Source organism: Diachasma alloeum, unplaced genomic scaffold (genome assembly GCF_001412515.2).
Source record: "Diachasma alloeum isolate Michigan unplaced genomic scaffold, Dall2.0 Dall_scaffold_00760, whole genome shotgun sequence".
Lineage (NCBI taxonomy): Eukaryota > Metazoa > Arthropoda > Insecta > Hymenoptera > Braconidae > Diachasma > Diachasma alloeum.
Window position 1 is genome coordinate 111,817 of NW_021680890.1, and position 15,240 is coordinate 127,056.

General features: G+C 38.4%; 1 protein-coding gene across 2 annotated transcripts in view; it reads right to left on the bottom strand.

Moving 5' to 3' along the window:
- The window catches only part of LOC107044607 (receptor-type guanylate cyclase Gyc76C), a 34,300-nt gene extending 20,986 nt beyond the window's left edge, over positions 1-13,314 (bottom strand). Inside the window, exons 1-4 of one of the 2 annotated variants that reach the window (XM_015266550.1) lie at positions 12,594-13,314; positions 6,618-6,731; positions 4,143-4,567; positions 2,481-2,678 (exon numbers count right to left, since the gene is read on the bottom strand). In XM_015266550.1, the coding sequence (XP_015122036.1) occupies positions 2,481-2,678; positions 4,143-4,526 (582 nt within the window). In that variant the 5' untranslated portion in view covers positions 4,527-4,567; positions 6,618-6,731; positions 12,594-13,314. Of the gene's footprint in view, positions 1-2,480; positions 2,679-4,142; positions 4,568-6,617; positions 6,732-12,593 lie in introns of those variants that run through there. The other variant, XM_015266551.1, reaches the window with a different exon arrangement.
- Between the last annotated feature and the right edge of the window lie 1,926 nt (positions 13,315-15,240).

Sequence of the window (15,240 nt, forward strand, 5' to 3'; positions counted from 1 at the left end):
CCCCCCCCCCCCCGCGCCTTTCTCAAGCCAATTTGGCACCCCCCTTTCATTTCATATATAATTCTGTCTCACTTTGATACGAAAACCCGTAGGATATACCATAGCAAAAAGAAATAAGAGCAAAAAGTAAATAAATAAAAATAAGAAAAAAATTATGAAAAAATATAAAATAAAATGAAAAAAAATGAAGGGGGAGGTGGGAGGAAGGATAACGGCGTCGAACTGGCTCGCTAACTGGCGGTCTTTATCTCGGATATATTTAGACCCCGGCACGATCGCTCGAAGCGACCGACCGGTCCCAACAGAACCGATCTCTCCCCCCCTCCCTCCCTCCCTCGCGCACATCGGTTGTGTATAAGAGAAGAAGAGAATCCCACGGTGTCCGGTATGGTCCACCCATGGGGGCTACCACCATGCTCGCCTGCTTGCCGCCGTACGCCTTTCATTCGACGCAACTAACATATATATGTGGATGTTGTTGTTTTATTGGCGGCGAGGGATGGGAGAAGGAGTTTTTTAACTGTTGATCTTTGTTATTTTTTTGCGGTGATGGGACTTGAGGAGATGGATGATGGGGAATTGGATATGTCGGTCAATTACTGGGGGTGGGTTTGGGCTGATAGGGGGTGGAAAGTGATATTTTACGTTTTAGGCTGTGAAAGACGATTTTTATTTTAAGAGTCCGGAAAGTTGGGTTTTATGTAGAGGTGTGTAGAAAAAATTGGTATTACGTGCTAAGCTGCGAAGTAGATGATTTTGCCGTAAATACTTTATGGACTAGGTTGTAAAAGATCGTTTTTTGGCTTACGTATCGTAAGTCTACTTTATGGACTACTAGCGGAGTTAATAAAATGATACTTCAACTAAATGGGTATGAAAATCGATACTTTTTCTTACTCGGACGCATATAGACCATTTTAGAATCGCTTCTGCGTCTCCAACGATCTTTCAAGGACTAGCTTTTAATGAGTAAAGGTTGACTTGACGTCCTGTATCTAATACATCATTTTACAGCCTAGTTGGAAATCTTAACTAGGATGTAAAAAGCGATTTGACCTCTTAGGTTGGACTAAGGTGTAAAAAAAACTATATTTTTTGTCAGTCAGTTCGTGAAGCGGCGTTTCACGCACGCTTCGCGTGCTCACATACGTCGTAACAAAGTAGCTATTTTCGTCACAAGGCTGAAAAGACTTTTGACGAGTTTAAAGGTTGCAGACCGAATATAGTCAATCGAGTCAGAAAAGTTGTTTTCGGCCGAGTGACGAATATAATTTTTCGTTACTATAACGTACGTAGACCACTTCACAACCATTTCCCGGTCCCCAACGCCGTTTTAACAACTACCTTCGCGTCTGTAAAATACGACTTTACGTCCTAAGTTATAAAATCAAACTTTTCGTCCGCAACGCGTCCGCAAAATGATCCTTCAGGCAAAAATGTAGTGAAAAATGACAACTACCTTCACTATTCACTCACAAAACAATGAAATAACAATTCGAATATTTCTGAATAATAATGTATTACCTCATCCCGAGAATAAGAACAAAATAACATCTAATCGCATCAATTTGTCAGCAACAAAAAAACCACCAGTTGCGTCGGAACCTAATGTCACGGTCTAAATATAGATTTCAAACGAACTCGTTGTCAGGCATTTAATCTGAACCTCATGAATTTTTCTCTCCAAAGTTTAGCAAGAAAAAAGGGGGAGGGGGGAAACCGGCAACTGTTGAAACCAAGAGGATTGTTTTTCAGCAGAAATGAATTAGTACAGAGGATTCCTCAGTCAGTTGTCTCTTCTTATTAGTTCAAATGAATGCGCGTCATTTTGTCCCAATTGAGTAGCTTAATTGAAAGTATTTTAGGCCTCACGCAAGACACTTTCGTATAATGAATATTTTCGCATTTATTATCATTTTCTCTTGTTTTAAAATTGAAATAATCGAGTTCATGGTACGTACCATTTGTCAACCCTCAAACAATTGTAAACGATAATATCGCGTAAGTGGACGTTTGTACATCGGCAACGTGGGGGCCACTAGAGGCATTTATTTCGTTGTCAAGAATCTTCATACATCCCTCCGGATGAATACTTAATGTATTCATTGAAATAATACATGGCTTGAATCGATAATTTACGTGTTTATTGTTGTATTTTGCTGCAAACGTGCCTTCGCTTCGGTTAGTTTTTGATGATTTGAATCTTTGAATCTTTGGGGGATGGGAGAATTTTCGGTGAGAGCCTTCTTTGTAGAGTAGAGGGGGAGCTAGGAGGGTTGAACAAGGGAGATTTTGTTGACTTCATATTGACTAGGGGATATTGAACTCGAAGTGAATCTTCAACGGAGTTGATGAATTTGGTGGGAAGGTGAGGGAAAAATCTCAAGTCTTTGAGATTGTTTAAGGATGGGAAGATGTGGTCAATGATGGTGACAAAAGTTGAAGTTTAGATTATGCCTTGAAGATGATGATCAACTCACATAACTGATCATAGGTATATTTCTCGATTGTGCTACAATGGCTTCGACGTAACACGAGCCTTCTGGTCCAAAAAATGCAGCAACACCGTCGCAAATCATGTCGACCATTGCCCTGGTTGCGTCAACTGTCTCTCCCCGAGTGTCGTTCCACCGCATCACCAGCCGCACGTCCGGCAGTATGTTTGGATCATTATTAATCTGAAAACAAACAGCAATTAGCCAACTCAAAGAGACTCCTCACTAGCTTAGGAAGATGGAAAGTTCAGGTTAAGAAGTTGCTTCAGAAGGACAATTCCTTCATGATATCGTCGTCACAGATCCAAAGGGGCGCAATAGTTACGCCTCTTTGGCTATACGGCGATGATATTGTTCTCATTTCCAGAAAACTGTTCCTGGTTCAAGACAGAGAGATGTTTCTCAAAAGTTTTCCAGAATTCGTCTTGAGGTCTAAAAGTAGATATCGATAATTTTGTCGTCTCTCTCGATAGCTTCAGGATATTGCATGAAATAAGATTGTAACACATATTTATTCATCTCTTCCCTTTTTCAAGTACCCAGGAATTGCTCGGGGGGGTACACATTTGCGATTTCTTCTCACGCTCTTTGGGGTTTCGGGCGTGGGCGGACCGGCAGAAGCGAAAACCCAAGTAAAAGAAACGAGAGGAGAAAAAAAAAGTAAAATAAAGAGGAAACAAAAAATTTATATTTCATGATAAAGTCGAACAGATTCAGTGATGCAATATTTTTTTTTTTCATTTTATCATAAACAAATCATAATAAATCAATCGATTCTATCATATTTCGCATAAAATTCAAGTGAGAATAACACAAAAATCATGAAAATTTTAGCTCAACAAAGATGAAAAAAAAAATTCAATTTGGCGGGAGAAAAAAATAAATAAATAAAAGTCTTAAAAATATTTTCTCCGGGAGTTTGAGGGCACGAGAGGAGTCAGAAAGCCGCGAAATGTAAATTACCATCGTGTGAGAACGTAACAACCCAGTGGTGGAGTCGCTCGTGCCGCCAAAGACCGTTGTTTGTGTGTATATAAACCCCATTGGAGGTAAAACACAAAAGAAGCGAGTAAAAAACCAAAAGGAAGGGAAAAAAACTTGTTGAACAAAAAAAGATTGAAAAAAAAAACGTTTAAATTGAAAAGGGGAAGCAAGGCCAATAGGATATCCTCTCGTTCTATTCTACCGCCAAAGGAGTATAAGGAAAAGTGAACTAAAGATCCCGGGTTAAGAAATACGATATCTCTTCTATTTTTATTTCCTCATTCGATTTTGTTTTGTTGCTAATGCATTGTCCGTTGGAATTTACAAAATTTGCATAATAACCTACCGGTAGTGATATCTGTTCAACGAAGCCGGACGTAACGGGTGAGTCGACGGGAAAGTACGTAGGAATTACTATGTGTGCATAGTTTTACACAATTTTATGGTCATGATTTTGTGGATATTTGAACGATGGGGGAAGAAGTTTTTTCCTGATGTGTTGTGAGGGGATTGTAATGTTTTTTTTTTCTACCGAAAAGTACTAGCAAGTACAGAAAAATAAGGAACTGGGGAAAGAATTGAATTCATTAGTTGGTTAATAACATACAGTACTTTGTCGTATCATTTTCTGTACAAAAAAAATCAAAGAAAAGTGAAACAAACCTCATCAAGCGCCATCGATATAGCCCCAGATATAGCGAGTCCCTGTCTGTCCTTGAGACCACCTTTGATAGCTGTCAAATATCCAATAGTCAAATTTCTCGGCTTCCTATTGGCACGTTCCAATACCGATGATTTACTTGTTCCTTGTTGATCAATTTTTCTTGATTCCAAATGATCCAACTGATTGTATGATGTCTCAATAAGTGCGAGACAGGGACCCGACACGAGTAGCAGTAGAAATAAGATCGCCCACGTGTTAATGCTACCAATATCGCCTAGAATCCGATGGTGATGATGACGATTACTTGTTATGTTGTACGGATGCTGGTGCTGCTGGCGACGGGCAGGCCTGCGACGGCTCGGTGATGGCGGGCCGGGGCGCATGGCCGCCGCCGCCACCGGTCAGCGCCTACCTCCCCGCTCACCTAATATAAAGTAATATTAATAAGTTAATTAACATAATCTCAAATTAATTTTTTTTTTCAAAAACAAAATTTCAATTTTTTTTATGGGGATGGGATGGAGACAGCGCGTGAAACTTCACGGGGTTTTAAAAAATGGCCCATTTTGCCCCAGTTGTTCTCTACATGCAGACAAAAAACCATTCATTTCCGAATGTTAGTTTTTGCGATATGTCAGGAAATAATGGGGCAAAATGGATTGTTTTTTTCAAATTAATTTCGGCTAGAATTTCCCGATATTTCGAATGGCGCGAATTTCAAATTTTTATCTGAACGATTTATCAAGTTAATGACTTCTTGTGTTTCTGGGTTATTGATCGTGACTACTCAATTTTAAAAAAATGTTATTTTTTGTTGGGTGTGGTGTGGGCAAGTGTCAGGGTAAAGAAGTCAGTGAGCATTAGAGGTCTCTCATGTGTCGCAATTAGATCGGTAATTAAGACGACCGGGGCGTGTGCATAAGCGGTTCTTTCGTGGTCACGCCCTTATTTGCCAAGTTAAATTGCGACGATCCTATTTCTCAGGCTTGAGTATCGGGTGGAGGGGGGGGGGGGGATTTTCGACCTTGAGGGGAGACTGAGTGTAACCCATTACCCCGAGTGGCACTTGAGACGGTAATTAACGATTCAAAAAATATCTCTCTTAATTTTGTTTTGATTGGATGGCTCCGCAGGGTTCATTCAAAGCTCTGTAACTCTTTAACGCCTCGAGATGTTGAAAAATGCTCGGGGAACAAAATTTGCGTTTTTTCGAGGGCTAGAAAAAAGGTTGAGACGCATTTGGTCGTATGTCCAATGGTTATCGAGATTTTTGAGCAAATAGAGAGTTGGAGGCGATTGAATTCGATGGGAAAATGGCTTGAACCTCTTCAGAGTTATCTTCCAGTTGATACAGGGAAAAAAAATGCGATAATTTTTTGGGCAAATGTTACGCCCGTTTTTGACACGACTTCGGTTAAACAAACGTTACAACTGTGCTAAACATCCTCACGAGACACTACTGACTTGGAATTTTTTTCGTTCTCAACGAAAACAATGTACTCCATGAATCTTTGAGTTCGTTCTGAGTGACTCTGAGAATTAGTCATGGATTGTCAGACTGATGACGGTATTTATTTATCACTAAGTGGAGGGAAAGGTGGAGAGGCTGTGGTTGTACACCTGCAGTTGTTTGTGGTTTTGGTTTCATCGTCATACGTCATTTCATTTGGATTTTCATTTGGATGGGACTGTTTGAATTTAAGAAAAAAAAATTTTTCCCCTCATCTCATCAACGTTTTATATTTTTTTGCGTGAAAATAATGTTTTCAATTTAATTCTCGTTAATATGATGATTCAATTCGAGAAATTGATTAGTTTTATTAATCGATATCCCGCGATAATTGATGAAAGGAGGAAATATAGAGTGCAATTAGTGGGTAAAAAATAAATAAATAAATAGAGAATATTTGAGAAATAGTAAATGTAAGAGAATTTCCGCTCATGTGTTTTGCGGTCTCACGGCGGATGTGAACTGAGATAACGCCGTTAAAATAGTACGAGTGCGATAAGGAGTGTTTATAATATCCGCCGCGATCCTCCATACCGCAATTTTTACGATTTTCCTTTTTTGTTTATTTACTCTCGTCACTTTTATTTATTTTTAATTTATTCTGTGGGGCAAGTGCACGATCCCGGCACATGGGCTACCTAGTTTAACATTATTAACGTTGCATCGGAGCCTCTCTATCGTCATAATTTAACGTTTAAATTTGTGGTTAGAGGGTGATAAAGTTCAATAAAAAAAAGGTAAATGTCAAATGTTTAAATTTAGATGGCTGTTGGACGTCTGAGTTGAATTTTTTTTTCATCGAAATTTCTCGCGACGGACACTTGAATATGATAAGTACGAAATAATTAAGCAAGAGTGTCTGCATTTCCACTCAAAAATCCCTGAATTATGGATGAAGAGATTTTTTTTTTAAATTTATGACGCGATAGGGAGTAATTGAATGGCGAAATCAATCGGGAATTACCTAAACATGGCAAATTGGCATCGATGGGAAGATGCTTGTATTTTCACTTCTATTTTACTGTCATATTGGGGACAGTACTTGGGTGCATCTGAATGAGCGTTTGACTGCGGCCACCTGGAACAAAAACAACAATATTGGGTTGACGAATTTGGAGTGATGTTTTTGGATGAAAATGGTTGATTTTCTTTAGCAGATTTTTTTAATTTGTAGTATCTCGATAACAATTGCAGATGGAGAAACATTGTGGGGATGAAAAATGTTCGTCTTTTCATGTTGAATATTTTGTCTTCTGAACATTTTTCTCTATCTCTGACAGTTGTTGCAATAAATTCCAAGGAAGTTCATAAAAAAAAAATCAGAAATTGAGTGACAAAACGACAAAAAAAACGATTTTGCCTTCAGTTTTTGATGAATATCTCAAAATCCAATGGAGATAGCGACATATTCATGGAAACCTTTTTTGTAGCTCTTGAAATTCTCTACAAGAATACTTTCATCAAGAATTCCACTATCTTCCGTCAATTCGAAGATATTCATCAAAAACTCATGATAGAACAAAATTGAATCATCCTGTTTTCATCTCTGTCGTCATAAAACCGAAAAAACCATCACTAAAAAAATAAAAGCACACCGATAAACCATAGCAACACCTCAGAACACCTATTCCATGACCAAAAAATTCCGGGTATTGTCCAGTGATTAGGATATCTGTTCCAAACAACTTTTTCCCCTCAGCCCTACAATTTTTTTTGGCAGTGTCTATTCGCACGCTCCACGGTAAATTTTACCGTGGATTCACGGTAGATTCTCACTCACATCTTGTCTGACATCTCTGCTATGAACTTTGGTTTTCAACTCTGGCAGTTCAGAGAAATAGGTGGTCGAGAAATGGCGTGCTGATGCCTCTAAAGATGGTTTTGAACCAGGGGAGACTCCTAGACCCCACTGGACAATGTTGTCACAACTCTGGTTTCAGAGTTGAAAATCAGAGTTGTGCTAACTCTGGTAGGAGTCTCCCCTGGTTGGGAGATCACCCTTAAAATCATTTTCACTATATTTCGGTACCCACTCCTGCACTCGGACCCCATTAGACAAATATGAATATCGTTAAGAAAACGTTCACATAAAATGCAAAAAAACTATTCATTTCATCTTTTATTTGCGTTAATCCATACTGATATTCGTATTCGAGAAAATTGTTTACTAATCTACTATCTCCATATCACTTATCAATTGATTCGATGTGTCTAGTTTATTGTATAGATTTAATTTGAGAAGTAAAAGTTGAGGGTCCACGATCTTCCATATATCCACGGTAGAAACTACCTTGAATCCACGGTCAAAGTTACCGTGGAACGTGTGAATAGACACTGCCAATTTTTTTCCCCCCATCCATTCATTCCCAAATTATTTTTATTTCATTCTAATGTAAATACCCCGCCTTCTAATTTCGCAGTCACGTGCATGAAAGGATGAAGGCGCCCACTGGCGATTAAAGGACGTGCCGAAAGCGCATGCAGTGAGAGAATTAAAAAAAAATAACAAAACAAACCAAATAAAAGTATCAAAGAGAGGCTAAGAACGGGAGAAAATAAAACATACGAGCATTATAAGCCGAGGATCGCGTGCGAGTACAGGCATCACACTGTTCCCCTCCAGCCCACCCCTCACTCCCCCCCTTGAATGCTCCTAAAACGTGGAAGGGACTGCGGAAGCACCAAAACACTCATCCGTCAATGAAAATGAGCCCCAGTGATTTAAAAGAAAAAGGAATGAAAAAGGTTTTAAAACGAAACACAAATATCTTTTTCACCGGCTCGTGGGACTCCCTGTTTATCTCTCTCTCCTCTCTCTCTCCCTCTCTCTTTCTTGGTCTTGGTGTTTTTTTTTAGCCGAGTGCACGCGCGTCCGAGTGTTACATTCATTTTCGCGCGACCACCGGAGCGTGCGAACCCACGATCCTGCCAACTCTCTCGGGGCCCGTAGATCGATGATCCATACCGGTTTCGGAACAAATTTTTTTTTTCTTTTTTTGGGAACTTTCTTTTTGGGGGGTTTTCGGTGGTTGCTGGGAGTTTTGGCATATGGGAGACTGGGGGAGAGTGAACTCTTATTTCTGGATTGTATTAGTCAAATTCAAAATTTCTAATTTTTTGGGCCAGGATAACTAATTTTGGCGTCAGTCAGCAGTTCGAATATGCTATTTTTAGACCATGTCCGATAACTGTAAAAATGATTGTTTAAACTAATCCAATTGTGATTTAAAATATTATTTCCAATATCATTTTGAGAGAGCTCGATGATGAAATTGCTGGCTTTATCTGTCGTTGAAAAAAATTCATTTTTAACCCAATATTCAGGGAAAGGTAAAAAATTCTAACGTCGGGGCAATGTTGGCTGTCAAACCGTCTTGAGGGTCAAATGAGAGAGACGAGTGGAGTCGTCACTTGGCTCGTCTCCGCCTGTCTCTCCCATGTGAGCCTTAAGAAATTTTGATTCTCCCTAATGACGAATTTGTCTGGAAAACGAGTGATTCTGGCAGAAAAATGCATACGACATTTTTCGCGGCTGGGGAAATTCTCTACAAAAAATGTGTTATCACATTTTTTTGTCAAACCTCTCATTATCGAGGTAATTCAACAATTAGGAAATGTAAAACCACTGTTTCCTCAGAATCCAAATTTTTAGAGCGGCGAAATTTTTGAGGGTCAAAAAGTCTTGAGGGCCACAAAACCATTCACAGCCGCGATAATTCCACTCTTAACGAACTACCAACAATCAACCAACTCGTTCTGCTACATTTTACCACTTCAAACCTGAATATCCATGTTTTCTCTCCTCATTCGCACATCGGGCATTAAGATAGACACTTGTTTTCATTCTCAACTGTGTTTGATACCTTTGGAGAAGATTTCGACTCGCGCCGAAAATAGATTAGTCTTCGGCGCAGTTACACGTACAGTACAAACTGTTATTCACTCGTTTAGACTTTAGATTTGTTTTCCTTCAAATTCCTCATTTTCACTCTGTTTCAATTTTTTTCGTAGAAAATGGAATTTGTGGTCTGTTTATCTTGCTTTCTTGTAATCTCGGGAGACACTTGACACACGAATCGATACCTATCGACATCACACTGATCCCAGTGATAAAAGACCACTTAAATCACCACTTTCACATGTCGAACTGTTGAATATCGACATTTTTTTTCTCTCGAGTGATTTGTAGAGAGGTCTGAGGAAAAAAATTTTTATTTACACGTAAATAAAATTCTTTTGAGGTTTTTAACCCGAATATTGATAGGAGGATGGGCCAAAATGGAACTGTAACGAATTTTGTAGTTTAAGGGTCGAATGAAAACGGGACGAATGAAGTCATTAGGAAAATCAAACAGTTTTGAGGGTCAAATGGAAGCGACAGGCGGAGGGTCAAGAGGGCCAAACGGGAGAGACCAGCGATGTACGTTCGACCCTTTTGATCACTCCACTCGTCCCTCCCGTTTAACCCCTAAGAAAATTTGTTCCTTCACCAGTCTCGTTCGTTTGACCGTTCAACCCTAAACAATATCTGACACTTGATCAATTTTTTTAGTAATAGAGATGACAAAAAAGTCATCCGAATTTTGCTCGGCATTAGTTTTTTTTTGCTTCTATTAAATTATTTTGCTACCATTAAATTCCTGATGATAATCGCGATTTTAAGAGGCAAGAATCTCACAGAAAACCCAAATCCATTAAAAAAACTCGGATTACTTTCATTAAATTAAATTCTTCGTTTCATGTCATGGATTGAATGGTCTCAAAAAAAAATCTATTTCCATCAAGGACACACCCGAGATCCTTGAATGTAACTTCATCACCAAAAAATGACGAGCTTTTTTTTCCATTTTTCTCGGAGGCAAAAAAAGGTTTAATAGACTTTAAAATCCTTGTTGAATACAAAGCCCTGTCACGTGTGCGCTTAATGAACATGCGAATGTGGCCCTTTACCCGCCAACTCATGCCGACCGATCTCTCCCCTTCTTCTCCTTCAAACCGACATTACTACTGATGTTATGTGAGTATTATTTGATGTGAATGTGAGAAATGGCCACGTGCATTACCAGAGTCACATCTCGGTTCACAAACCGGGGTTTTATTCTTAGGCATGTCGAGGGGTTGAAAAATGGTTTATGTGGAGTTGTGTTGGTTCTTGGTGGGTATTGAAAATGGGACAGTCGCCAGATGTGGAATGTATTCCTCGTTTCAATTTTTGTGATAACGATCCATTATTGGAGGAGTGACACATGATGGAGTAACGACTTGGGTTTTAATATCTCGGTAAATATTGGATTAGATCGGTGATGAGTGGGGGGGGGGATTCCACTGTGTCCATTGGTCACACTGACTCAATGGGCACAGTGGTTCTCTACATTCGTGCCTAGCGACTGTAGTCCCACGCGGTTAGGTGTGCCTAAGCGGACACCCATCCAAGTACTGGGCAGACTGAACGCTGCTTAGCTGGGATGACCGCCGGAGCCACACACTCCTCGCGTGACCACTACAGCCACTTTAAACATTTTATTATTATTTCACTCGATGATGAGTGATTCTATGAAAAAATGTCAGATACTTTTTGTAGAAAATTCGGTTCTCCAAAAGTCTCTTGACATTCGTCTCTAAAACTATTCACGCCCGACATCATTGCCCTCAACAAAAATGTAAAAGCCCAACTTATGGTTCTGAAAATTAAGTGTTCATCTAAAATACTCAATTATCTCAATAACGAGAGGCTACAGAAAAAAATAGCCCTCAAACATTTTAGCCCTCAGAAAATTGGATTCTCCACAAAAATGTCTCTTGACATTCACCTCTAAAACTCTAAAAATATCCAATATTCATTTAAAATGTCTAGACAATGCGACACTCCCCTTAAAACTTGAATTACCCCGATAACGATAACTTCAAGGTAGAAATCCCAAAGAAAATTACATCATTTACCTAATGAATCGTTCACCTCGATATAATCTCAATCTTCAAAGCATGGAAACCCATCAAGAAATGTCACTTTCCATTCGAATAATTCAGACATATCTGCGGCTTAAGACAACAAACGAACAATTCCTTATAATCACCTCACCTCATTACTCAAAACTCAAAAATAGCCACATGTAAATTCACCTCATGAATCACCGAATTCTTCATACATACTCCATTGTCACGAATGTCGATATCGTGACATGTATCTCCCTCAAACAAAAACAATTCTCCTGCCAATTAAAATTCTCCCTCTTCCCCCTCAACAAATACCACTGGATCAACAATGTCCAATCAATTACCAAAGCCCCAGTAACAATCACAACAACGAGTGAAAAAACACTCGTATGCAAGTCACAGACTAATAATACCCATGACTCAGCCACGAAAATTTTCCCAGTTTATTTTCGCTGAGATTATTCTTTCCAACAACGAAACCTCAACAATAAATATCATCCGGTGGGATTGAAAAAATCCTGGGCAATTCCGTTAGCGGATGATCGGTGAAATACAAAGAAATAGAATGTGTATTTTTTGGACAGTCAGACGATTTTTTTTTCATGTTTTCAAAAAAGATTATGAGAAAATTTTTGCTATCTCCCTTAGATTTCGAGATATTCATTGAAGACTGGCCAACAGCCAAAATCGACTTGAACTGTTTGACCACTTTGCTACTGAAATGTATAGAGACTCTCACGAATTTCCTAAATGATTATAAAATAAATGTATAACTAGTAGTCATAAGCAATTAGAACTGTGAGATATTCCTCAAAGACCTAGCTGAGCCAAGTCGGCTTGAATCGTTATACCGCGTCGCTACTGAATTATTTTTCATCAAGTCTTCATCTTGTCGAGCCTCAAAATTGTAGTATGAGAAAAAATCACACTATCATTTTTCGATGGTTCGTCATCAGTCTGGTCGTGTAGAAATTCCATTATCAAATCATAATAAATTAATATTTACCTGAAACTCGTGGCCACAGCTAGCATGGTAATCCCAAGTGTATCAAGATCATTCAATTATCCTTGGTCATAATCACTCAGAATGAAACTTCACAAAAAAATCACAAACAAAAAAAAATTTTTCAAACTAAAATTTTTAATCGAAGATTTGTCAGTTAATTTAATAGAAACCGGGGATTTTTTTTATTTTTATTTTTATCTTGTTAAAGCTGTGCACAGTTGCGGGAATGAATGCTCAAATTTTTTTCGTTCTTTGAGTAAAAAAAAAAAGACACAGACACAGAGAGACACGGACGCCCCGTAGTCGAACGATCGACGACGCACTTTACTCTCTATTTGACTTTTATTATCCTCATCTCCCTCTCACTCAGCGATTCGACCATCGTGTACACATAAATCCCTTTTTTTGTTCGAATTTTTCCCGCCACCGAGGGCTCAATGCAGCCGAAGCGATTCGAATTGCACTTGATCACTTTGAAAAAATTCGATAAATCACGATTTTTTTTAGTTTTTAAATGTTGAATGTTCTAGATTTTTGGGGACTTGCTCGAGTCTCGTGGGCTTTTTTTTTTATCTGACACTTCCGACGTCTCAAGGTCTCGTCGGGGCCGGGAGAGGTGTGGAGAGAGACTCGAGGAATTTTTTCGGCAATTTTTTTCCCAACGTGAAATACACGAAATTATCGGAACGTGTGGATTTAGATTCGTGCGGATGAGCTCAAGACGAGTGCCGCGACGTTACTGAGGGAACACATGATTCTGTGGGGCGGTTAGTACGGTTGGTTGGGCACAGGGGGCAGTAGTTGGGAAATTCGGGCGGTGTCGGGGGCACTCGGCGCTGTAGATCGCGCGCAGACGATTCAGTGTTCGAAGTTTGGGATCGATTCTCGAGGGAGATTTCGGATGTGAATATCTTGTCAACGGTTGAAGGTCGAGAAAAAGAATCAGAAGGAAAATTTCAGGTTTTTTCGAGAGGAAAATTTGGTGTCTAAACATTTTTTTTATAATTGTAATATTTACGGAGGTACAGACGGGAAAATTTTTTTCAAGTCGGAAAATCGAAGATTTTGTTCGTTAATTCTATGACCAAATGTTTATTGTTCCAGAATTTGATTATATGATGATGAAATAGGTCTTTTTTTCATCGACTTTGATTGACACTTTTTGAACTTTTGAATTGAGAACAATTCAATAAAGAATATTTTGCCTACGTGCTGTAGATCGCGCGCAGACGATTCAGAGTTCGAAATTTGGGAAACATTCTCGGGGGAGATTTCGGTTGTGAATATCTTGAAAACAATTGAAGATAGAAAATAAGTTTATGGTGAATAATTGTATTTTTTTCGAGAGGAACATTTTGTGTGATGATATTTTGTAATTGCAATATGGTATATTTATGGAGATACAGACGGGAGAAGATTTTTCACGTCAGAAAATCTAAGATTTTGCCTATCAATATCATGAAATAATCTTAATTGCTGGAGGATGTCATGATAATCGGGCAAAACAGGTATTTTCATCGACTTTGATTACCCTTTATTAACCTTCCGAGTGAAACCGACGAATGTTGGATGAAAAAAAAAAATTGGATTAAAAAATTTTCACCCCTATAAATATTCATTTATCTCACAAGACTCAGGCAGTAAATCGATTTAAACAGTGTGATGAAAGGAAAAATAATTTAATTGTCTCGGTTGTTATTTTTTTCCGGTCATTATCACCACTCAGTATTAAACCAAAGGGGGAATTGTGTTAGTGTGAAGCGATAAGTCGACAATCCGTCTAACTTTTCCACTCAATTTTATTCGTAATTTATATTCAATTTACAATCTATTGTATTCATAATGAAATGAGAGTCAACGAAATTACAAATCACCACTCACACAGGCACGGAAAAATCCCAGAAATGTGAATATTCTCGAAAAATTTCGGAAATTAATCACCAGATGACGAGCAATTTTCACTCGATGACACCGTAATTTATTTAATTAAACTTGATTGAGTTGAAAAAGAAAATTGTCTAGGCACGCGAAATAAACTCCCACGAGAGTTTTCACACTTTAATATTTTCCCTCTCATTTAAATCCGTTGACGTTGATGGTACAGTGCTGAACTTATCTTATCAGACAGACTCGGGCGCAGTGTCAACATGATTCGTGACTCGTTACACTTTGCAAGCTAATGGATGTACAAAAATTTCATAAAATCAATCGACAAAATTGAGAATTGCGAAAACAAATGATAATACTCGAATAATTTATTTATACTTCGGTGCTGATGATTTCTATAAATAAACTGAATAAAAAATGTTATGTAAAATCATTGCGTATTGTCAACGAAAACAAATTCGCATTTGTGTCACAGGTGGAGGCAGAAGATAATTCGATTGAAATCCGTCTGGTGATTTTAATGGAGAAAAAAAAATTTTCAAGTGGGTCTGTTGTCAATGGAAATGTTTTCTCATGATATCTATTTTCAGTCTAATCTGTAACTCTAAATAAAGTCAACAGAACTGAGAAAAAACACGCCATTTTGCCCCACATTTTTTGAAAATTGAGATATATTTTTTTATTTTGAGTTTTTTTGTTTAATTTTGTATTTTCATTTTTTTACTAAAAAGTCAGAGTCCGTTTAATCTGACCCTCGTGA